We start from the raw sequence: 24,904 nt of genomic DNA, 5'->3' as shown, positions 1-24,904 counted from the left end.
AACTCGTTGAAGTGGAAGACAAAAAGAGAAATCCAACTACTGTCGATTCTAGTTTGCTTCACATTCTGACGCAGCATCTTGCAGGATGTCATGTAAATTATCGAATGTCGTTGGAACATTTCAGTGTGACTCAGTTTTCCCCTCTTCAAAGTCACCTTCACACAGGCTGCGGATGTTTAAAAAAGAGGCAGCAGGATTCAGAGACACGCACATCTCAACATCTTTTGAAAGAATCTAAAGGAACTTGTTATATTTGGAAACGTATACGCACAGGGAGGTTCAAGTGAGCTTCAGTGCAACTCCAGTGCTGACGAGATGGATAAGATTTCATTTTTCAGAGACGAGCTGTGTGACAAAACCTGAAGTTAACCTCTGCTTACAAGAAGAACTGAAGCTGGTAAGAAAGCGCTGTTGTTTTAATTTACCTGCACAAATAAACAAACAAGAAATTCCAGTTGCTTTAATTGCTTATCTTTTTAGCCTCTCAATGATTTTTATTTGAAGAGGTGAGAAAAAAAGCTGACACTGATTTTGGGAAGCCTTAAGAAGATGGGAATCCAGACATTTTAATTACATCATTTGATTTTTACTTATTATCTCGTATCCCCAAACACCTACTGTACCTCGTTAGTGTGAGCACTGGCAGCAAGGCATGTTGGAGTCTGACCCGTCACAGAGACCACCAGCATGTTGCTTTGTTTTTTAGATTGCCAGAAATGACCCCGTTGTTACGAGAAAACAAACTTTATTACCTTCATAATGAGATCAATCAGTCTGTTTTAACTGAAGAAATAGCTTTGTTATCCAAAGGTAATGAGGAAAATAAGTCAAGTAAAAATAATGTAAATAAAATGTATGGATGTATTTAGACTTAGGGCTTCCAAACTGATGACTTTAAGTTCATTTATGCCAACACCTCTCCCACCACAGATGTTAAGACACCAGAATTAAGCAGTTATAAATTCTCGTTTGTATTTTTAACCGCAGGGGGGCTGCAGGGTGGTGCAGTGGTGAGTGTTGTTGTCTCACAGAGAGGAGGTATGAATCCCCGTCGCACAGGGCCTCTGTGTGGAGTTTACATGTTCTCCCCGGGCATGCACGGGTTCTCTCCGGGTACTCCGGCTTCCTCCAACAGTCCAAACACATGCTCGTTAGGTAAATTGGTGACTCCAGCACCCCCTTAACCCCAAACGGGGAAAAAGTGGTATAGATAATGGAAGGATGGAAAAATTGGGCGCAAACTCCTTCACAGTGGAATCCAAAGCTAAATGAGATCAACCGTTATCCTAAGTTCCTCCTGTTCACGAGGCTGCTCCTCTAAACAAAACCGTTGAATTTATCCTTGAGAGACGGTTTCAATACCGTCAGATCGAGTTCTTCCGCTAACCCCAAAGAAGTCAAAGAATACTCGAGTTACAAAAAAACAAACCACATTTATTGTCTAGATATTTTAATCATTTCAGATTAGCTAGCATTAAGACCATTTAGTATTTCTCCTGATTAGACGTTTCTTTTTCATGTAAAAGACGTACAAAAACAGTTAATTCTAAAGCATGTCCTGTAAGAAAAAAAAAAAACAACATATATACATTTTTACAAACATTCAACAGACAGATTTTTAAAAAAATGAAGCACGTCTTGAAATGAAGGAGTTTCAAATGGCTGAAATGGACTGAATCCTTCCTGAAGCTGAAACACAGCAGCATCTTTAATCCCCTTCTCTAGAAAACTATCCTCAAAATAAAAAATATGTAACTTCTCGCCGTCTGAAATTTTGTCTGTGAAGTGAAAGACAACATAACACAGTCGGTACTTTTAAAAAGGCAATGTCACAAATGCTCCACATTCAAGAATGACAGCAGAAACACGTGGAAGTGAAAAGAAAGGCAATAAGATCGAGTTTGTTGACTTCGTCTTGTTGAAGTTAATTTACTCATCGGGTGGATCTTTGTGGAGGGATAGATGGGTCTCTTTTAACGAAGGATGAACGACCGTCAGAACAGTAAGACATGACGTAGGCAGGGTCAGAGTGAAAATGAAACGCTTAAGATAGAAACCTTTATTTATTTTTAAAATAAGGAAGAGGAAGATAATCCCAGGCCATTCATTTCAACTGTTATGACCTCATCCAGGGAATTTGTATTGAAATAGACCAGAAGCTAAATAACAACACAAGCATTGGCCATGGCTAGACTCCAATAAGCTTTTTTTTTGTAATTTGAAGCTTTTAACATTTTCTCTCTCTGAAATGTCATTTCAGTGATAGTTTGAGAGAGAAGATGGGGCTCGGTCACTGGTACATGTTATCACACAATGTGGCTTCATTTGGAGATGAGTAAGTTCAGAGGAACTTCTGCATGACGGCTTATGTTTGTTTTTGGAGTCGAAGCAGGTACGTTAGGAGAGGAGAATATTTATTCATTCACTTACAAACACTTTCACTTGCGTCAGGTTTCCACTCATGATGTCTCTAAACCAGAATCAGAGTTAAGACTTCTGTAACGGCATCTTAATCATTTGCTCCAGCTCTGGAGCTTATTTGGTTTGGTATGCTAAATGTTTTTAATCGAGGTACGTCGCTGAAGAATCATGAAAACATACTTTTCTTCACGATCAGGGTCAAACAAACCTGTCACATTTAACACGGCCTCCAGAATGTTTTCAGCTGTTGTGACATTGTTGTGTGTGTTTGCTGAGCGTGTAGGTGGGCGGCAACCACTACAGTGCAGATGTTGAGGATAAGACTCACTGTTAAGACAGCAAAAGGTACTTCTTTTTTTTTTTCCAGACAGTGTAGGCGTATCAGAATAGCGAGCTGAGGTTCTGAGGTCAGAGTCAGAGCTGAGAGATCGACGGGCTGTGTGGGCTTTATCTGTCAGGAACAGAATACAAACCCACATGTTCTGCAGTCTGTAACACTTCTTGTTCTCCCTCCGTCTCAATCTTTACGCACGGTTTCTGGCGGCCATTTGTCCACATATTCAAACCACCTCGTTTGAGTGTTCGTTCTCGGCAGGTCAAGAGTGTTTTAAATTCTGATGTCCAGCAGAGCTAGTCCCAGTCTAAATAGCACAGCGCCACCCCTTTGGTTCAGTCATTGTTGGGTCCCTGTAACTGATCCCAGAGCAGGAGAGAAGAAATCAGGAGAGACAGAAAAATCCAAACAGCTCCTCTTCTTTCATTAACATCCAGCTGGCATTAGTTCCTCACTGACACGTCGCAGCGCACGCAGGCAGAGCAGATGTCTGCACGTGCACCGTTTGTCTCCTTTCTTTGTCCCTGCCGCAGATGTGACAGAAAACACAGCGCCACCAAGGTCCCTCTCTGTCTGCACTTTCCGGCTCCACGTGAATGTTTCTTGAAATATGTCAAGTGTGTTGGAAAGTGTGTTTACGCTTTCGTCCCATATTTCTAGTAGATGACCTCATAGACTGTGGCCTTTTTGTCCCCTGAACCGGTGACAATGTACTTGTCGTCCACAGATATGTCACAGCTCAGCACCGAGGATGATTCTTTCGACTGAAAAGAAAGAAAGAAAGAGAGAGAGGTCAGCGGAAAATCAGAGAAAATGTCTAACAAAGCCGACAACAAGAACATGAAATTTCTACTGAAATCGAGGTGAAAAAGTTTGAAAATTCATCTCTAATCAAATATCAAGGTGTAGGGTTAGTCCATCCAAAGGATACAGGAGGTATCAATAAAGCAATCCTTCACAGCAGCCATGTTTGAAACTCTCAGGTGCAATTTAAAACGTGAATGTAAAGCTGTGTGTGCGTGCATGTCTGACTGTGTGTCTATGTGGAGCTCCCGCTGTGCCGTGCTTCCTCAACCCTGAAACGCAGCGTGAACTCACAGACTGGGACACCAATATCATGCAGTCGAGGAATCAATATGAATGGACGTAATGCCAGCTGAGATTTGTTACTTCAGACTTTTAGCGGAAAAAGCCTTCTGAAAAGATGTAATGCAGGTGGAGATACTTTGCCCTGTTAATGCCAAAGAAGCAACTCCAAGTACGGAGGCGTTATATTTTATATTGCACAATCAATGAAGAGGATTGTTGTCCCAACCTGGAATATGCTGGCTCCATACGGTGTCCTCCATGCATTCAGTAGGTTGTCCTTTCCTGTGCTCACAAACCATTTACCTGGACAGTGAAAGAAAACAACAATTATTTCTCAGTGATGACCATCAAGGTAGACGATGACAAAAATATCTCAAATAAAAATTCAATTTAAGACGTTAAGATATAAAGACAGGTAAGGAGGGCCATTTGTGGACTGGAAGAGACAAAACCAATTCAGAAGATAATATTTAAGTGAAACCACAAAGGAAGCTTGGAGGGGTTTCTGACTGCCTGATGGTCAAGTAACTCATTCTAAAGGAAGTGTTGTTCCAGTATGATACTGAAGAGGTGAGGAAAATGAGTGAAAGTGCTTACCACAGTATGCAAACTGCAGGGAGAGTACGCAGCTCTCGTGCAGATGAAGCTGGTATTTGTCCGGCTTGGTGACGTGAAGGACCTCGACGTTGCTGCTCTCCATTCCCACAGCGAGCCACTCTCCTGTCGGACAGTAGCCGAGGGAGAAGATCTGCGCAGAGAAGACAGGAAAGATTACTTAATTTATATTAACATCAAAACTCAGCTTTCAAATATTCATCCTTCTTACAGGAGATGCTACATGTACTACAAAGGACTGAGACAAGTCAATAAGACACTGTTTAGATGATCCGAGTGTGTACCTGGGAAGTGAAGTCATGCTGCTGCAGCTGTCGCCCCTCTCTCAGATCCCAGGAGCGGACCGTGTTATCGAGGCCTCCGGTCCACAGCTTGGTGCCATCGTTGGAGATGTCAATACAGCTGGCTCCGTCTGTGTGTCCCTGGAACTGCCTGCAGGATACACACATACAGTCAATAGTTACATAAAGAAAGAAATGTTTAAACAAAGACACACCGAGCATGAGGCTGAGCAAGAAAGTCAGTATGCATCATCGACTACCAGGCGTGAATGTTTTATAGTATTTCTCATCAGCAGACACTCATTTGTACTTTTACAAGAAGGTGAATCAATCAAATTCATCCTTTGGACTTCAGCGAGGATTGACTCTGAAAATGAGCAAACTCTCCTTTTTATCTAACACTCAGTCAATGGTGTACACACGGCCCTTACCTCACGAGCGTCTGGTTGTGTAAATCCCAAACTGCAATGTTTCCATCGCTGCAGCAGGAGAAGCACACCTTGGAGTCCGGGCTGATGGCCAGAGCGTAACATGCCGGCGCTGAAGATGTTAACTCTGCCTTAATCCTGGGAGTGGGCGTCGCCAAATCCCAGATTGACAGCGTGCTCGCCTCACCGCCGACAATCAGCGTCCGGCCATCGGGAAGTAATCGACAGGAGCGGATGTAGTTGTCTCGGTTCTGATGAAGCGGACAAAAATAACTGTGTTTAATGTTTTGCATATATGCATCACTACATTCTAAACACAAGACAGTGAGATCATAAATACGATGTCTCGTCTCTTTTCAGACGACACTGAGACGTCTGCTTTAAAATCACCCTGAGAAACACTTGATACCCCATCGCCCCCGCCTCACTCACCAGACAGTCGAGCTGCGACACCGGGCTCTTGTTTCCTGGGTGACTTATGTCCCACACCTTAACACATCCCTTCCCTCCAGTGTAAACGTGTCGGGTGGGGTTGCTGATGGTAACCGCGCACACGACCTCTCCGTGGTTCAGCGTGTTGATCTGGCGGGCGTGACGAGGAATCCCCGGGCCCACCAACGCGTCGGGGGGGAACGGAACTGGCTGCATCTGTCCGTCAGCCGCCACGTGAAAGGAGTAAGCGCTGATGATACAAAAAAGGAGGATGAAGATGAGTTTTCAATGCAGGGGGAACAGATTTCTTTTTTTTGTTTTGTTTCCAGAAAGTGGTAGTTGCTGTAAGAGGGCAATTCAGGTCCTCGAACATACAAGCAAACCGCAAACACACTTACGGTTTGCCGCCAGGGATCCCTGTCAGACTGGGAGGCATTCCAGGAACTCTCATGTGAGGATGAGGATCAAAACCAACCTTGAAGAGAGAACAAAGACATTTTTATGAGCACAGCGCAAACACACACCCATGGGCATTGGCAGAAGACGCACACGGGTCAATAGCAACCTGCGGAACAGAACACAAACACTCGTGAGCACAAAGCAAACAGACAGTCTCCAGCACACACACACCCTTTGAATGTGAATGACAAGTTTAAGAGTCAGCAAACACACAGAGGTAGAGCAGTCAGTGCTTGTGCTACCCCTAGTCAAACACACACACACACACACACACAACATACACACACACGGTTGGTGAGTACACAACCTGAGTTTCTATCAAGTGTTGCCCAGACACAGCTGTGAGTTCACTAAACCTATTTAAACAGTGTAATGAACACTATGCAAATACAGCCAAGAGTGATGAGGTGATTGAAGGTAATGCACACCAACACACACACTGTATAAATACTATCACACACACACACACACACACACACACACACACACACAGAAATACAGCTGTGCAACTATTGACAGTTTCCACACTTTGCCATATAAGAGTGCTGCTCATGAAAAGTGTTCACACCCTTTAACTTCCTGATCTTTTATCCTCTTCAAACATGGCATTCAGTGAAATTAATCATAAATGTTCAACACGGATCAACAGAAACAAAGACCTCAAAATGTCAAAGAGCTCTATGATAAGTGAAATCAAAATTAACTGATTAAATGAGAAGTCCCAAAATCTGCCGTTTAACAAAAGGATCTTTCCTTTTTCAAGAAAACCTGCAATACATGGAGTTTATCTTTAGAGTAGCAGAAGGCCTATCCAAAGAAAGAAAAAGACTTTAATATACAGTGCAGCTATAAATCTGCCTGGAGCTTGTTACAGGGCTTCATGGCTAAGTTGTTAGAGCTGAGTACACATGAAAAACACTTTTCCTTGTGCTACTAGGAGAGCGGCAAAGAGGAAGCCACTGTGGAAATAAACTCGTGAAGACAAGATTAAAAAGTAATAAAAGAGGGCATCACTAAGAATTCACTATTCTGTTCACTAATATGTAACATGAAGTATCACAAAGATCAAAGAGAAGTGTTACAGGCCGTCTACAAAGAGAGAAGCGGGAAAAACCTTCAAGAGGAGACTCTACTGAATAATGTACAGAAAGATGTAAATTATATACTGCTTTACTTTAACGCCAGGTTTTTATGCACATTGTTTAAAAAACATCAAGTAATTAATACAAAAAAATATGCAAACAAAATTAACATCTTAATTCTGAACTGCACTAAAATATTTTGAAAGTCTAAACGGGTGTTTAAAATGTGAGGGACCTCACTGAAGACGACAAACACTGATAGATTGAACTGTTTTGTTCCTATAGAGAGTGGAGACCATTAAAGCACACCACAAACAACCAGATCTGACATTCAAAATCTCACACGGTCCAACACAACTTTAAAGTAAACCAACATGGTGGACGACAGGCAGGAAGAAGTTGTGATTATAGCACAACATGGGCTGAACAGCTTGAGCTTGATGTGATTAAAAATGTATGTAAATGGAATCCCCCCCTTAACAACAGGATACCAGACCATCCAAACATCTGAACTTTGCTTTGTTTTGTTTGAAGTGGGGAATCTGGCCCAAATGTTGCACTTTGCATACAGTGAAGTACCTAATCTGATGTGATATTTGGCGGCTTTTCTTCAACATATCGAGGCACACAGATATAAAAACACAAGTCATAAATTTTCCACTCACCATCGGTGAACGGCCATAAGCAGCTACAGCAGCTGCAGCAGCAGCACTCATCTGAGGTGACATGTTGTGCAGCCCAGCAGCATAAGCTGCAGCCCCGGCAGCACCAGCCAGCTCCCCGTTCATCCCTGCTGCGTGGGGCAACATACCAAACGCACCCGGGTATGGGCCTGGTACAGCCAGGGGGGTCCGCAACCCTGCAGCTGAGGAGGAGAGGGAAAGAAAGGAGGGAACGATACATGAAAAGCTGGAAACAACAACTACTGAAGTCATGTTCAGAGTCCCTTAAATGTTTAAAAACATGGGCCTTGATTCTGAAGATGTGTCTTTAGCACACTATCCTCTGATATTAGAGGATTAGAATCATTTCTCTGGCAGTTCAGTTCATTAAAGCATAAGGAAACAATTTGTTTAAGCAGACTCCAGGGACCTCAATACTTGCATAAATGTTTTCTAAATTTAGGAAGATCTAAGTAAAACAGATCTTTTAAATAAAAAAAAAGCTCTACATCATTTGAAAAAAAGTGTATCTAAAAGGTTGATATGGGACTAACTTGCTGGATGTGGTATCTCCATGGAGGGGGGTTTTGATAGATTTGGCCGGATCCCAGGGGTGGAGCTCGGACCAGGAGTGGAGTCCCCTCTTGGTGTCGGTGTGCTTGACTTTAGCCCCGGTGTACCTGCTTTGTCTCGCTACAACAGAGAGGCAGACAGTAAATACATAACTCCTGATAAATGTAATAACCAATCAATCGATTCCTCTACCGTTCATACATCAACAAACTATCTAAACATGCCCATCCCTACCATTGACATCTCTTTGGACTTGAGCGAGGAGGAGCTGGCTGATGACGCAGTAGAGGCAGGACTGCAGGGGTCTTTCTTGAGAAGTCGTGCTTTATCCAGGCCATTTTCTCTAGGGGAGGGGAGCGGTGTTCCACGAGGGGAGGCAGGATCCTGGGGAAAGGACAAGGACTCGGTTAACTACATAAAGACACAAAAAAACTTCACAGAAGTGATGTCTGCATTTTTCTTTATAGGAGATCTCAATCCAACAGACAACTGTGACTTTGTAGTAGTTTAGATTTAAAAAATACTGACCTCGTTTGAGACATCCACCACTAAATTATCATCACTTTTCTCCCCGTCACTGTCCTGCAAACAAAACAAAAAGACGGCACAGCGTTGAAGAATCTGGACAGATTACTCAACATTTTATTTCACAAGATTGTCATAAATGTCATTTTCTATCAATACACTGAAAAAATAGGCTGTTTCAAGGAACCTGAACGTGAATATTGAAACTTCTGACAGATTTCTTCAGCTATCTTTTGATTCCTCGACCATTTTATACAACTATAAAAAGTGACTAATGAGTGGAAATGAATGACAGGGTGAGGAATGCCTTGTACAACTCAAAATGTAGCTATGACACATTTGATTTGTACAGACTTAAAAGGCATTTCCAAATAAACAGAAAGATCCAAAAATAATATTTCCTTTGCAGAAACAAAGACACAGTCAGAAGAATCAAGTCTTACATAGTGGCTGGAGTCCTTGTCTTCCACCTTGCGTTTCTTGGTGTCATTTGGAAACTCGGGTCCATTTCGTCGCTTATCTGAGTTCCTTAGACTTTCTGGCAGCAATGAGTTACTCTGCAGATGAAAGCCGAGAGAGGAGGAGGACAGAACACAGCGGAGAAGAGTCAAGGGAAGAGAGATTAAAGAAGAAAGAAAAAAAAAAAAGACAGTGTAGGACAAAAATAAGACAAAAAAAAAGAGAGAAAGGAGAGTTTGGAGGACAAAAGAGAGAGAGGGAGAAAAAGGATTTGCAGCGGTGAGACAATTTTGCTTTTACAGTTGAGGTTGTGTTCATTCTGCATGAGCTCACTAAACCGTCTGATCCACCTACGACTAATTACAGCAGCCTTTCAGCCATTTGTAGAGCAGGTTAGAAAAACAGACTCTTACTGGCAAATAGGTTAATAGTTCACAGAAGCATGAATTAAGCAGCACTAACACTTAAACAGCAGCCGCTTTTCTCACTTGACCAGCGCCCGTCGCAGCTTCACACAAACACACACCTCCGAAGTTGATGATTACATTAAGTGGCCCTCAAAATCTATCAGTGCTCCCTCTCCTGGCTCTGACAAGCTGCACTCGCTGCAGTTTGCAAGTGTGTGTACTTGTACCAGTGTGTGTGTGTGTGTGTGTGTGTGTGTGTGTGTGTGTGTGTGTGTGTGTGTGTGTGTGTGTGTGTGTGTGTGTGTGTGTGTGTGTGTACAAAGTTTAATTGACTGTAAAAGCCTGTGTGTATGATCAAGTGTGTACCAGACAGTGTGTGTGTGTATTACGTGCATAACACCCATGTGTCCTAAGACTAAACACACAAAGCTACACACACACATGTGCACAAAGACTGCAAACACACACTCTCTCACACACACACACACACACACACACACACACACACACACACATACACATACACACACACACACACACAGAGCTACCCCCCTCCTGCCTCCTGACCAACGGATCCTATTGTTAATGGATTAAAGCTTCATGTTGAGTCCATTATAGTCACAGCCCGTCAATGAAATGTGCATCCAACATACACAAACACGAATGCGCGTGCACACCATCCAGAGAGCGAGTGCTTGGACTCTGAGGGGGGAAAGGGTAAATGAAGGAGGACTAGTGGGGGGAGTGGGGGGGGGGGGGTAGTGGAGGAGGGTGAGAAAAAAGGGGAGAAGGGAGGGGATGAGATTAGAGGACGAAGAAGATGGAAGGAGGGTGTGAGACTGAGGAGGAGAAGAAAGGGTGACAAGAGACGAGGCAGGGGGAGAGAGACGGGTTGGGGTGGGGGTGAAAATCTGTATTCTGCCAAAGGCCCTCCTTCCTTCACGCCCTCCCCTCTTCCTCCCTCCCTCCCACCTACCTCCTACCCTTTTATTGAAAGGTTTTAGTGAGCTGAGCACAGGAGCACTGACCCGCAAAACATAAGCAATTTCCCCCCCCCCCCCCCCCCCCCCGTCTCCCCCATTCGCTTTTAGCATGGTCTTTCTAACACACATAACACACACTCACACACACACAAGCTCAGTGTCATATGACTGCTGCCCCTCACCCCCTCCCTTTCCAAAGCCCTCCCCTCTCAGTGGTGGTGATATTAAACACAATGAGAGTCTTTAAGCGCGGGATCAGGGGCGGTGGGAAGGGGGGGAGAAGGGGGTAATCTGCTCACTGAGGTGTTAAATAGGCACAACAATGCAGGCTAGGCTGGGGGAGTGTGTGTGTGTGTGTGTGTGTGTGTGTGTGTGTGTGTGTGTGTGTGTGTGTGTGTGTGTGTGTGTGTGTGTGTGTGTGTGTGTGTGTGTGTGTGTGACCATGCTAAAAAGCTCATTTGGAGGAGAAAAGAAACCCAACAGTTCAGAGCAGATCTAGAGCAGAACTAAATAGGCAGGCCAAAGCACTCCCCCAGAGATCCCCACACACACACACACACACACAAACACACACACACACACTTTTAAAGTGACAGTCAAAGAATATTCAGCACAAGGATGAAAGCTATTTGGGTGTGAAACAAGAGGTTAAAACGGTGAAGTGAGGTTTTTCATTGGTCCCTGAGGGGCAACTGGGTCTAATGTCTGCAGCAGCAAAAGACAAACAGCAAAACTCGTAGTATCATTTGAAAATAAACATATGTATACATTGTGAAAGTGTGTTTAAGTTTCAGATCTTAGTTTACATTCTGTTTGGATACTGTATTTTTCCATGAGATAAATGAATGCTTGGCTCAAGAGGAGCTTGGCTGCATTGGAACAGGATTAGCTGAATATTTGTTTCTCTGGGTCTTTCACTGGTATTTCTACACAACTGGCACAAGACACTTGCATAATTATAAATCTAAACAGTTTGATAACTAATTAGTTCTGCTAAATCGTAAACATTTGATTGTTTACTAAGAGCAGATTATTCTAAATTAGTTTCCCCCAGAGTTTGAAGTAGGTTTACTGATCCCGATGTCTATCAGCTGAGCTAATCTCGATGTTGAGCTAAAGTCCAACAGTATGCAAACGGCTTCTAACAACAAATTCAAGTCCCCAAGAACCAAAAATATCCCTTTAACACAGACAAGAAAATGAACTGAGATGCTTATCAAAAACAGTCTGCATTTTTGCAGAAAGAGGAAGTACTTACAGTGCCCGGCTCTCGATCTGTTGTCATCAGAAATGTGTTGATGCGGTTGAGGTCACAGGGTTGGGAGTTCCACGGAGAAGAAAACAAAAACATACAAAAGGAGAATTAGTTAGACATGTGAAGACTAAACATCTGACTTGCACTCGGAAACATGAATCAGGTGAAAGTACTTTGAGAATGTTGTTGTTCACAAACTCCCTGGTCTAAAAGGTTACTACATGTTTCAGGTGGTGTTTCTGTTGAAGAGGGTGTATTCTTTCACCTCTCAGGTGCTCCGGTCCTGCATGGTGCGAGTCAGGTCCAGACATGTGCGGCTTTTTATCTCCGCCATCTTTTCCTGCCAGGTGAGGAGGCATAGCACCGAGCGCTCCTGACAGAGCCAGGAGACCAGCTGAACCACCCAGCTGAGAGGGGTGGAGGCCCGCGGGGTGAGGGGTGAGAGGCACAGGAGCACCACCGTGGTTATGGGATAGGTGCTGCTGCTTAAAGACAAAGACAGAAAAATACAGGAGGGAGGTGGTTAGCTCAGTGTGGAGAAGAGGGGAAATGGGATTCTCTGGTCAGAAATTATAAGGGTTAGGAAATGCAGGGTGATACATGCAAGTCCCACTGAATTGTACTTCCTGAAGTCGAATTTCTCAAAGTTGAACAAACACACCTAGATGATGTAGGTTGGGAGTTGATTTACTCTAACATATATGCACCTCAATCTGACTCAAACTGGCCTCAGCGTTCTGAGCATGCTCCCGTTCAGGGCTTTGACCCGGAAGTCAAACGGCATAAATGCGTAAAAAGCCAGGAAGAAAACAAAACGAAGGTATCAACATGGGGGAGTGCTAGAGTGAAAACCGCGAGAGACGAGGAGACACAGTTTATGTATGAAATGTGCAGATCTGTAAAGATGCTTGCTAAGTTGTTTGCCAAATGTTTGGTTTGTGACTTAATAGGTCAAACGGATTGGATGGAAGGGGGCATATCACCAGCTACCCTAGTGGAGTCTGACATTGTTCTGTTAATAAATAGATTTCTCCCTGGTGCTTGTATACTGCGACAAGGACAGTAGTCCAATTAAATGGCCTAATCGAGCTTAAACTGTAGCTCCACTTAACTGTGCATGTAAATGTAGAGTGAGTCACAGTGGCAGATAAATCTGTTGAGAGCACTGCATGTTTTATTGATAGAAAAGTATTTGGCAACAGCACTCTGTTATTGCATCACAGGAGTCAGGATGAGGACATATAAGGTATCAATATTTTTGTTTCAGCCGTAGTTATGAACATACCAACTGTCTGTCATTTGCAATGTGATGCTAAGCTAAGCCACACAATCTTGGTAGTATAGAACAAGGTTGTGGACCAACTGGATTGACATCTGACAGAGAGCCATCAGGAGGCAACAATCAATAGCACTCTGTAACCTAATCAATGGAGACTTCTGGCCTTGCTGCAGTCTTCAACAGATGGCACAGTTTCTTCAGTGTCTTGGTTTACACCACCTCAACAAGCTGCTGCAGTCTACAAGGCGGTGAACACATCCTCTCCCCCAACACACAGCGCCTCACACACACCCTCCTCCCTCTGGGGTCAAACACTGAACAATACTGACAGCTGGGATCACAGCCCAGAGCCCGAGGATGTGGTGGCAGAAGAGGGGAAGAGGGGGGGAGGGAGATGGGGAGGAAGAGGAGAAATGACGGAGAAGTGAGGAGGGCGGGCGCAGGGGGGGGGGAGGGGGGGGGGGGGTGAACGGAGAGGCCCAGCTGCTGCCTTCACTGTCAGGTCTAGTGAGGGAGTGAGGCGGCTGAGGAGAGAGGGGAGGAGAGAAGAGGGTCAGAGGGAGAGAGAGGGAGAGAGAGAGAGTTTGGCTGGCAGCCCTGCTCTCTCTTTCACACCAAATCAGGCGCTCGTCTGAGCGTGAAATGCCTTTGTGTTCCAAAACATCATTATTGCCTCCTCAGACAGTAGCCGCGGGAATCCAAGCTCACTGATTCGCCACCGGGAGGGGAGGAGGAAGGAGGGAGAGGAGAGGAGAAGGGGGGCACAGGAGGCGACTCTGCAGGGGTGGAAGGAGTGCTGAAGGTCAAACCGACTTTTATCTCACCTAATTGACTAACCCACTCCCCCTCTCCTGAGCCCTCGCCCTCTTTTTTCCCTCTTCATCCATCCTTCACTCTCTGCGTCCTGCCGCCATGAATGAAAGCTAAACAAGAAAACAGTCTTTCAGTCTCAACCCCCTATGCCCGCCTGTACACACACACACACACACATACACACACTCATATCCAGGGCTGGCACGCCTGCCTCACAATCAAACATAAACACACCCACACGTCACACTTGATCACACTAACATGCATACACAGAGTCTAGATAAACAAGTCAGGCACACACTCAACCATCCCACCCCTGCCTGTAGTGTGTTTTTTTTTTCTGTGGATAACAGAAACACACGCTCTGCTTCACCCAGACGCACACACAAACAGATGCAAAAAAAAAAAAAACCACGCACAGGTTCACAAACAGGACCCCTGATGGGAGCAAATGGAGGGGAAGTATTTTGTGGAGGGAAAGGGGAGCCCGGTACGTCATGGGATGTTAGTGTGAGCTGGTGTGTGTGCATGTATGTGTGCAGAGGTAGGGGCAACATGCTTCATTACACTCATTTAACTCACAAACAGGGTGAATGACAGGCTGGCGTGGGAGACGGGAGGAGAGGGGAAGAGGGGAGTGTAAGGGCAACGCCGTGACCCCCCCCCCCCTTTTACAAACACTGAAATCCTGCAATTAAGACTCAAACAGCAACTGCCAAATCCACCTCTCCCCCCGTCACACACACACACAGACCCCCATCAGTCCACGCCAACTAACAAGCCCACCTCACATTTAAGTCTCCAGACCCACTGCCTACTCTTTACTTAGCTTAAGCTATGAAGACCCCCCCCCCCTCCACCTTTTTTTTTTCCCACATTCCCCTTCAACTCAACCCCTGGCCTCATCTCCCGCCAGTCAGACCCCTATGGCTCCTATAAAGCAAAGTATTCTCAATTACCCCCATCCCACCCAAAACGTCACCGCCAACAGCTTGACACTGTTTCTCTTTTAACCTAAACATCCCAAAGTTACGGCGGAGAAACAGTTTTTTTTCATTCTTTCTCAACTTCTAAACACGCATATCCCTTTTCAGCTAAGGTGTGAAAAGCTGGTCATGCCCCATCATTCATCAAAGTCTGATGACAGCTTTGAAATAATCTGCTCTCGTCACACTTCTGCAACAGATTCATACCCTCTTTCCTCTTCGTGTTCACAGTGAAAAAGATCAGTTCTATCAGTCGATTTGTTTCCTGACTCAAAGTCCATGAAGAAGAGAAACTATCTGCATCCTCCACTTTTACTTTACTTGATTCGTCTTCTGCCAAATCTTTCCATGGTCATTGCAAATTCCTCTGACACAACAGTTTCTCATATGAACCTATAATGTTAAATCCACATTAACTTAACGCTTGCAGGTACATGATTTAAAAAAAAAAAAAAAAAAATACTGTAGTGAAGCTTCAGCTGTGATTGTGAAGGTTTTAAATGAAAAGCAAAATACATAAAAATCCCTCCGTTGAACTACAAGTAGCATTGACATAAAAGCAAATATTCTCATTATAGCATCGACTTCCACATCGTTTTTTTTTTTTTACGTCCCGTCTTAGCCAAGCCCCTCTCCTGTCCGACAGGGATAGTCTCCCGCTGTGAGGTGCATATGTGAAGACCAAATCCCTCAAAAATCCTCTGACTACATCGAAAGCACAGGTGTCAATATGCTGCTCGTTTACATAAAAACTTTGTATTTATCAGACTCTAGCGACATGTTTCAATTGCAATCAGTTGTGCAGTCCTAATATACACAGTTTAGTGCCTATCATTATTCAACATTTCAAGGATCAGTCATTCCGCTATACTTTTATGATGGTGGGACATGCTGCTTTATTTCATGATGTTGCTCAATATTGCAGAAGTGAAAAACATCGCTGATTTAAAGATGAAGTAAGTAGAAGAATACACACTGTAGGTGGAAGCCCTGGCAGTCCACGTACTCCGATAACAGCATTGAGCTCTGCCATGGTCACCTGTTTTGCTCGCTCCACAGCTTGAACCACCTGCTGCTGATGCTGCACGACACAAAGACACGCACAATATTACTGAACATCAAGAGTACAGAGATGATTTATGAGGCAGGCTTGCAGAGACAACCAGAGAGTACAAAATTAGCCACAAGTCTGTCTCTCAAAGTCACACATACTTACCTCCTGTGAGAGGAAGGGAATGACTTGTGCACAGATGGTGTTTAGTCTCTTGGCAATCTCGGTCTGATGGAGGGAGAAAGAGACTTCATTGTTAATAACATAATTACATCCATTTAGAAAAGACAGCTGTTCAATAACAACAATAAAGTAATACAAGTACACATACACACAGAGCCCTCCATCAGACTACGACACAATCACAACACCCATTCCTACTACGGAGTACACACGACCCAGTGTGTGTGCCATTTTCAGCCACACAAACAGCGAAATAAGATTTCCCTTCCTAATTATCAGCGGGAGCTCAAGTTTCTCTCGTCCATGTTGTTTTTTTTTTCTCTTGCTCTCTTTACCCTCTGTGCTCTTGTCCCTCTTCCCATCAGCACTTCAACATAATCTCATCAGCAACTAACTTAATTTGCGCTCCCCCAGTATCCATGCCAACACATCCGCCTGCCCCCCCCAAAACCCCCGGAGGTGGCAACAATTGGCTGAAACCGGATACCCCCACAGTGGCACCAAATCAGATAAGGGGACTCGCATTACACATCATCCAATAAAATTGATACGTAGAAGGCCAGGGTGAAGGGGGAACTGGAGTAGCCATGAAACGTAGTAATGGCTCATCAGACACACAAATCCAAAATAAATAGACACACAGACGAACAGCCTGGACTGGAAAGCCTCAAAGGGATATGTGTTGTTATGTGAAATCCAAGGAAAAGTTGGTTGATTTTCATGTATTTGTGGTAGCATCATAACATAATGGAAACTCTGCGAACAAACGATGAATACATCGGATCATCCACAGCACAAAGCAACCATCTGTGTGGGTTTAACTGACCAACATTACCTAACCTGATGTAGAAATAACTGGTTCTTTAGGCAAGTTTCCCCCCATTTAAAGTTTGAATAAACAGCACTTCCCCATTCCTAAGAACTTTCAAGACACTTGTTGCTCCACTTTCCTGTCTCCGTAGTTATTGCTTCTTTTAAAATGAACCACAGTGTCATTTTCCTTCCACATCAGCTGTGCAAGAGATCTGTGGATATTGCACCAGTTCCCTTTTTATTTAGAGGTCAACATGAGTCGACAGACATGCTCGCAGCTCGTTCAGGATCCTTTAGGTACAACCGTTCAATTAGCTATTTTTGACTCATCTAAGTCTAGCCTGTTATGGTCAACATGCTTATGTTTAGCATGCTACACGGGGATGCGCCGCCTGCATAGAGCACGCTAACAAGAACGCTCTTTGGAGGCATTCAACACTTGGTGTTTTCATACATGTACAAAACTCCTGGGAATCTCCCTTAAGATTGTTGGTCACGCTGTGTGTGTGAACTCAAACAGTGAAGTTTTTCACCCCAACTTTACCTGGACTTTTCTTGACAGCTCCCCTAGTAAAAGTTGATATTTTGGTCGTACAAATGTTCACAATCCCACATTAAGAGCGGAGCCACACGCCTATTATCTGACTCCAGGACTCTGTGAGCCGTGCATTAGAAACAACTGAAATCAGCCTCCATCTGTGGGAGTTTTCTATTGACAATTGTGAATGCTCTGTCCCGATTTAAATCATACAGTGTGAGCTCTCAGGTTGACAATCAGTACGAGTACAAAAATCATGAGCTTTGGCCGTGCTTCGTAAAGGATTCAGTCGTACAGCGTGAGCTGACAATCTGCCACGTTTCTACAATCGGACAGTGAATGCCAGGCCTGAGGGCTCACACTAGGCAGTTCGTACCTGTCAAAGCCTGACCCCCAAAGTCCAGTTTGTTCGACTGGTACGAGTACCCTGGACTCTTCCTTGGCCCTCAAAAAAAGCCACAAAGTTGCTGTCATGTTTTCTGTGTTGTTTTTCCATTGTGTTGACTATGAGACCTCACTTCTTGTAAATAAAGTGTCGTATTATGACTACATGGCAATATGTACAGGAGGGAATCGTGATTAGGTCCAATTGGGCCTGGAGCAATGTGAGTGCAAGCCAGTAGGGGAATGGGGAGTGGGGACTATCGTGCTTCGACACAGAATGGGACAACTTGGCCGAGTGTGAGCTAGCTTCAGCAGCCTCCTAAATCGAAGCCTTCACCAGTAAGATGGCCAGTTTCATATTCATTCATAGAGCAGCTATTCTAACAAATTATTTGTCAATTCAGTTCATCAGTTCTGGATCATCAGTACTGTTTGTTTTTTAAACTGAAAGCCCTAGATTTTGTGGCAGAGGATAAACACTATCTGTGTGATTCTTCTTCTGGGGATGTTAAAACAATCTTCATCATAGCAGGGAACCAAGCAAAACCCAAAGAAATGCTGCCCATTCCTTGTGTAACGTAACAGCTCCTGTTATTCCTTGAAAGCTGACATTGAGGAGATGCCCTCTTGTGCCACAGCATAAATGCCCTCATTGGATCAGCCAGGCACACTCACACGCACACCTATCAGCACAAACTGACCCTGCCACGGTTCAGCCAATTATGTACTTGGATGAGCTAAATAAAGTACTTGCCCTTTAAGAATGAGTCTTGAACTAATTAAGTAAGTGGCTGCTTCACCTAATATAACCAATGTAATTTGGGAGTCTATCTGTTACTAAAAAAAGACATTTCCAAGCAAGTTGCAAGTGATGCTACCAAGAAGTATGTGAATAAGGCCTTTAAGCATGCTAAGAAAACATAAGTACACAAATTAGAGGAAGGTAAACACCAGACACCTTTAGTGAATACTAAACACTTTAAATTGACTAATTAAATAATTCAACCTTCATCAAGAATCAAAGAGAATAAGGGACCAGGTGCTAGAAGCGACTTCAGATCATGTGCTAATACTTGATGATTGTTTAGGGACTGTCTACAGTGTGATACATCGCAGGACACTTTCTAATATGTTTAACAGTTCATAATCATGAGATTTATATTCCTATAAGGGGGCCACACAATGGGCTTTTAATTAATTACAGTCATCTGTTCTCGTCTTTGGAGGCGTCTGCTATGACTTACAGGTCTGTGTGATAAATCATGCCAGTGTTCCCAATGCATTCGACATGCATGTGTATCTCCAGTATGTATCCTAAGAGCTCCCCCGTGAAGGATTCCCCCGGCATCCAGCTAATAAGTTCCCAACTTTCGCAGGCTGTAACCCCAACCTTAGAATTTCAAACCTATTCCAGTCCCAGAAAGCTCTAAATAAAGTGCTATTTCAGGCAATGTACACCTGCGCCTCCATTCTCAGAAATCTGAGTTGTAAGCCTATAATTAGCCTTGTATAAAGGCGAGCTGATTAGGCCTTCTGAAAATAGTCAGACCGACTACTATCAGGTCAGCTCGTCTAATCTTACTAAGCCAACTGACAAAACTAACAAGGATCAAACAGATGAAGCCAGGAATACCTGCAGGTGCAATCCCCAAATGAGTCTTTATTACAAAGCGTGACTCAAGAACAAATGGAGGAAATAACATAAAGGTAATGAAGACTCGGCTCTCATCTTCTGGAAAACCTTAGTGCAGAGTAGTTGCTACGCTGAACCGCCCACACAAAGATATTCAAGTTATTAAGAGAGTGAGTAAACAAACTTTGAGGATACAGAGAAAAGTGAACACACATAGTGTGTTACAGAGAGCAGGCTTCCCATTACACATATAATTGGAGCATTACTGCCACACTACATGCGCACACACTCGTACCTCCACAGCAGGAGGTAGGTTGTTCCGAATCCCCCGTACCCCCCTCCGACAGAAGCTTGTTGCTCTGACAACTGCAGCCCAAAGCTAATGACCTCCCCTGGAGCTTTAGTGTGTGTGTTTATGTGTGTGTGGACAATAGGAAGAGATGCATCTCCCTCACAATGAAAGAACAGTAGCTTCACACAGACATAAAATGAATTAGGAGCCCAGAAAAAAAGAAAACCGGGGCGGCAGCTTAGAAGAAGTAAAAAGAGATTCAAAGAAAGGGAGAGAAAGTAGGTGTTAAAAAAAAAATGGGGGGGGGGGGATAAAAACGTAGGAGAATGTGAGAATTAAAAAAAAACAAAAACTGATGAAGGGGAGTGTGAGAGTCAAAGAAGAAGCATCTCCACTCCTCAGTGGAGCAGCCAGGCCAATCCACCTCCAATTTCCTCTGGTCGGACTGGTCGATAGCAGTGGTAATTACTGGTAAACGCTCTGAGCCATGCACCTCTCCTGTGGGGAAGTGTGTTTTTTTTGGTGCATGAGAAAAGAGAGTCAGAGTTTTCCCTCCTCGTCCGTGTGTCTACTCTGTGTGTTTGCCATTTTATGCGTCTGCGTATGTGTACTCATGCATAAACATGTTTGCCTTTCTCTGTTTGAGTGTGCATGTGTTTAATTGTCCCTGTCCTCATGTGTTTGCATAAATTATTCATTGCAGAACATAAATGTCCTTGCCTTACATCACAGTAGGGAAGTGGCCTTTCTGTGTTTGCACACTTGACCAACGCACGCTACTAGCACGAGTGTTGGTTTGGGTTTTGCCTCGAAAAAAGAGGAGCTCCAACGTCTCTCCTCTGCCCGTGATCGATTCCTCCACCCTCCCCAGCCCTGCCCCTCTAATGTAATAAAGCAGGCCGCTCCCCTAGACAGCACCAATCAATCTACAGAGCCATTCATCCTGCCTCTGGGCTCAGGCGGCCAGCCCTAACTGGGGAAATGGAGACAGAGCCCCATCGATCACAAATAAACGCACATCCACACACACAGCCTTACAGTAAAACACACACACACACACACACAAACGCTTTTGCGCACGCACGCACACACACACACAAGGACATGTCAACAGGCACACACACCAAATACATCAGAGCCCTGCCATGAGAGAGGGAGGGAAACAGAGAGAGACGGACAAACAGGAAGACGCACAGATCACCACCCATACCTGTTTGTGCATTTCGATGTTGAGGCCGTAAGACATCTCGTAGTACTGTGGAGGACAAACAGATCAGGTTAGTCGTTTTAAAATCATTTCAATTAAAGAGCTCTAACAAGTAAGAGAACACGTGCAACCTTTTAAGAGTGTCAAACCAGGTCACCCTTACCGAGTCACTCTCTAAACATCCAAATCAAAAGCACTTAAACCAGGCGTGAGTCTTGAGTTTATGTGCAAATAGTTTAAAACCGCATTCCTGTTTCCGTGTCAGGCTAATGGTGTTAGACACACCCTAATCCTCCTTTGACCTGTCTTGTTTCAGGTTAAATGCCTATTAAAGAAAGAAGAGATAAAGGCAGATTCACCACCATTTGAATTTAGTAAATTGTCACGTTTGCTGGAGTTGCCTACTCACAGAACGAAGCGTCTGGTTGTTGGTTCCGCTCGAGGGTTCTGCCTGTTTTTCATAAGCTGTGCTCGTGGTGGATTAATGCTGGCTCTTTGTAAATAACATAATGTAGAAATATTGGTCTTGACCTGCTCTTTTTGTAAAGAGTGTCGAGATAACTCTTGTTATGAATTGGCGCTTTACAAGTCAAGATTGATTGAAGGTTTTCACGAAGCAGCTGTTGGAGGGATGAATGATCAGCCCCAGAACGAACAGAGCTCGTAGGAACACAGCATCTTCCCCTTCGGACCCCTCAGCAGGGCAAAAGCATTGCTCTGTGAAGCGTGCAACAGTGGGGCGAATACATTTAGGAGTCACACAGAACTCACCATGACATAGTGTCTCTGCATCTCCGTCTTTTCACTGGCCAGCTTTTCACACTCCAGCTTGAGACTGAAAAACAAAAACAATGACACAGTGTGATTTACTTCAAGAGAAACTTCCAAAAAAGTTAAAAAATGTTCGACCCCGTGGAGCCGGCAAAGCAGACGGCACCACAGTTTCCTTTGGCCATGTTTTACTGTCACACATATGTGTCCTTGCTGATTAATGAACATAATCAAGTACTTTGGAGTTCAAGCATACATCCGAGTCGCCATGTTGTAGTTTTCTGTCAGTTTTTTTTCGCTCGCCAATTAAAGCACCAGCAGAAAGACAACCTTAAAGCCTGACAGCCTATTGGACACGAAGTGTGAAATGAAGAGGATTCTTTTTGTCAAATTGCGACAAAAAAATGTCTGTAGGATGTTTGGCTTAACCCTGCCTTTTGTGTGCATGAATCAGGATGTGAATTAGAAACAAAACAGCTTTGTAGGTCAGCAGCTTTCACCTGTTGCGGCCGACCCTCCCAGACAAAACCAACAAGGTAAAGTACACACACACACACACACAGAACTAAGAAAAACACATATACACAGGCAGTTTTTACCAAATGCATGACTACATACACACAGGGGAAAATAAGGAGTGATTTATGAAACCCTGAGCCCACACGCCACCCTCTGGCTCTCACCCATCACCAAGACTAAGACCTACCGCAGAGTGAGCACTGGGTCTGCTGCATGTGTGTGTGTGTGTGTGTGTGTGTGTGAAACTAATCCGGGTTTACAGGTTAGTATGAGGCCATAGCTGGGGTTTTGTTCATTATGGTAAGGGGGGGATGGCTGTGGTTAGGGTGAGGTTTAGTGTTAGAGCGTCCAAATGTGCCGCCCATACACAGACAGACAGACAGACAGACAGACAGACAGACAGACAGACAGACAGACAGAGAAGCCCCATATGTGAATGTGTGTGTTTGTATTATCCACCTGTGGTACTGTGCCTGAAGAAACTGGAACTCCTCCTTGATGCGGTCCAGTGACTCTGGGATGGTGAACTTGAAGGGCTGGCCTGGAGCCTGATGGGGCGTCTGAGAAACACACACACACACACACACACACACACACACATAATGGATTATAAACATCACACTGTCTCATTATTTGACCTACAATTTGCATCTTATCCGCTCCAGCAACTTTAAATTATTAGCATTTATTAAACAAGCATCACTGTCTCTTGAGGCAGACTCAGATCACTATTAACAAGAATTAAGAGCTTGTGCTTTAGCATGAAAACTCTTAAAACTAAGACAACAAAATGTTTTTTTTTTTGTCACTCTCTGTGAACCATGACACAGACTGGTTTACAAATGTTAGAAAAAGGGGGTAAAAAATGGAGTCTTACCGGGTGTCGCCCCTGGGGAAACATGGTTATCTCCGGGAGGATGTGACCGCTTCCTTCCCACAAAACCCCGGTGTTAGGGGGGGGGATCAAATGAGGGTACGGTGAGGATGTAGAAAGGGGGGGTGCTCCAGATCACGGAGACGAATCCATCGGTCGATATTACTCGGACTTACTGCCGCTAATTGAAGAAGGAAAAAAAAAAAACCCCGACCTCCTCGCTGCTCCGTCCAGTTCAGTGTGAATCTCTGCTCCTCTCTCTGAGTCTCTCCTCCGCTCTCCACCGGCGGGCTCGGCCGTTAATCAACCGGAAAAACAGGGGAAACGGCTCATTAGCTGGAGGCTTGCAAAGCAGAGGAGAATAGAGGGCGAGAACCAGGTGAGAAAACGGGGAAACAAGGTTGCAGCCACCTCTGTCACTCCCAGCGTTTTTTGGGGGTTTTTCTTTTTTTTTTTTTCGTCCGATGTTCTCCCGAGTACGACAAACACAAAACAAGGCAAGAACTGAAGCCGACAGACCGTCTGCAGACAGCCGCAGACTGTGTGCTCTCACTCGGTCAATCAGAATCAAATCCAAACACAAGTTAATTGCAGTGAAGAGTCGTCGCCCCCCCCACAAACACACAACACACACACACTTGACTCGGTGCGGTTGCTTGAACGGTCAACAAAAACAAAACAAAAATTACTTCCACGCTGAGTTTCAACAGTAAAATATACGTCCAAAATAGATTTCACAAAAAAAAAAGGAAATGTGTTTGTTAGTTTTGATAGCGACAACTCCCACAGCGGCGGCGGCAACAGTGCTCCGTCCAGCTCTGCTTTACCTCAATGGCAACTTTCTCACGCGGTTTCACGCTCCCAGCTAACCGAAAATGTAGGGCCCCGCCCACAAAACGGCCGGGGGACCAATCAGAGCCGCCGTTCCACGTGGGGTTCGTAATGTAGATTGTGCGACTGGCCAATGGCCGCGCTGTAAACTGGCCCCGAGTCGGTTGACCTGGTTGAGCTACGCAGATTCTGGCCAATCAGAGCGCAACAAGGAGCTGCTATTCCGGAGGCGCGCTGGGCGGGCAGTGCGGTCTGTGAAGGCAAGTTCTGCCTGTCAATCAAAGTAACGTGGGCTCAAGCAGGAGCAGGGCTAGAGGCGTGCGCACACACACACACACACACACACACACAATGGAACAAACAAACGCGCGCGCACACACACACTCACACACACACACACACACACACACACACACACACACACACACACACACAGCCACACAGCCACACAAACGCAGTCTTCCTCTTTGTAGCTGCTGTGAACCTTCCTAACAAGTGTCACGGCAAATCAACTCAAATATCTCTCTCTTCCTCTTCTGTCTTTGGGTGTAATATTATACAGTATGCACTTTTATGAAGAAGGACCTGCTCTCACTTTTGTTCCTCTTCTCTGAAAAGAAAAATAATCTAATAAAGCAGCTTATATGTCGCTCCCCTACATTTTCTAGATGTTTGTTGTTGTTTCCATCTGAATGATTGCGACATGGAGAGCCAAAGAGAAATAT

The 24,904-nt window shown here is 44.5% G+C and overlaps 1 protein-coding gene across 1 annotated transcript; it reads right to left on the bottom strand.

Annotated features, from left to right (window-relative positions):
- Positions 1 to 1,415: 1,415 nt before the first annotated feature.
- LOC109991205 (transducin-like enhancer protein 1) lies at positions 1,416 to 24,164 on the bottom strand. The gene is made up of 20 exons (XM_029279240.2): positions 23,352 to 24,164; positions 22,934 to 23,034; positions 21,956 to 22,019; positions 21,188 to 21,232; positions 16,300 to 16,362; positions 16,060 to 16,164; positions 12,271 to 12,487; positions 12,009 to 12,025; positions 9,345 to 9,458; positions 8,905 to 8,958; positions 8,611 to 8,760; positions 8,358 to 8,496; positions 7,807 to 8,006; positions 5,999 to 6,075; positions 5,601 to 5,850; positions 5,172 to 5,419; positions 4,744 to 4,891; positions 4,442 to 4,592; positions 4,071 to 4,147; positions 1,416 to 3,519 (listed from the first exon to the last, which is right to left on the bottom strand). Exons 1-20 carry the CDS (start codon positions 23,373 to 23,375, stop codon positions 3,412 to 3,414), a joined length of 2,352 nt encoding a protein of 783 aa, XP_029135073.2. The 5' UTR covers positions 23,376 to 24,164; the 3' UTR covers positions 1,416 to 3,411.
- Positions 24,165 to 24,904: the final 740 nt, after the last annotated feature.

Source organism: Labrus bergylta, chromosome 2 (genome assembly GCF_963930695.1).
Source record: "Labrus bergylta chromosome 2, fLabBer1.1, whole genome shotgun sequence".
NCBI classification, from domain to species: domain Eukaryota; kingdom Metazoa; phylum Chordata; class Actinopteri; order Labriformes; family Labridae; genus Labrus; species Labrus bergylta.
The sequence above is the reverse complement of the archived record's forward strand: the minus strand, read 5'-3'. Positions and strand labels throughout refer to the sequence as shown.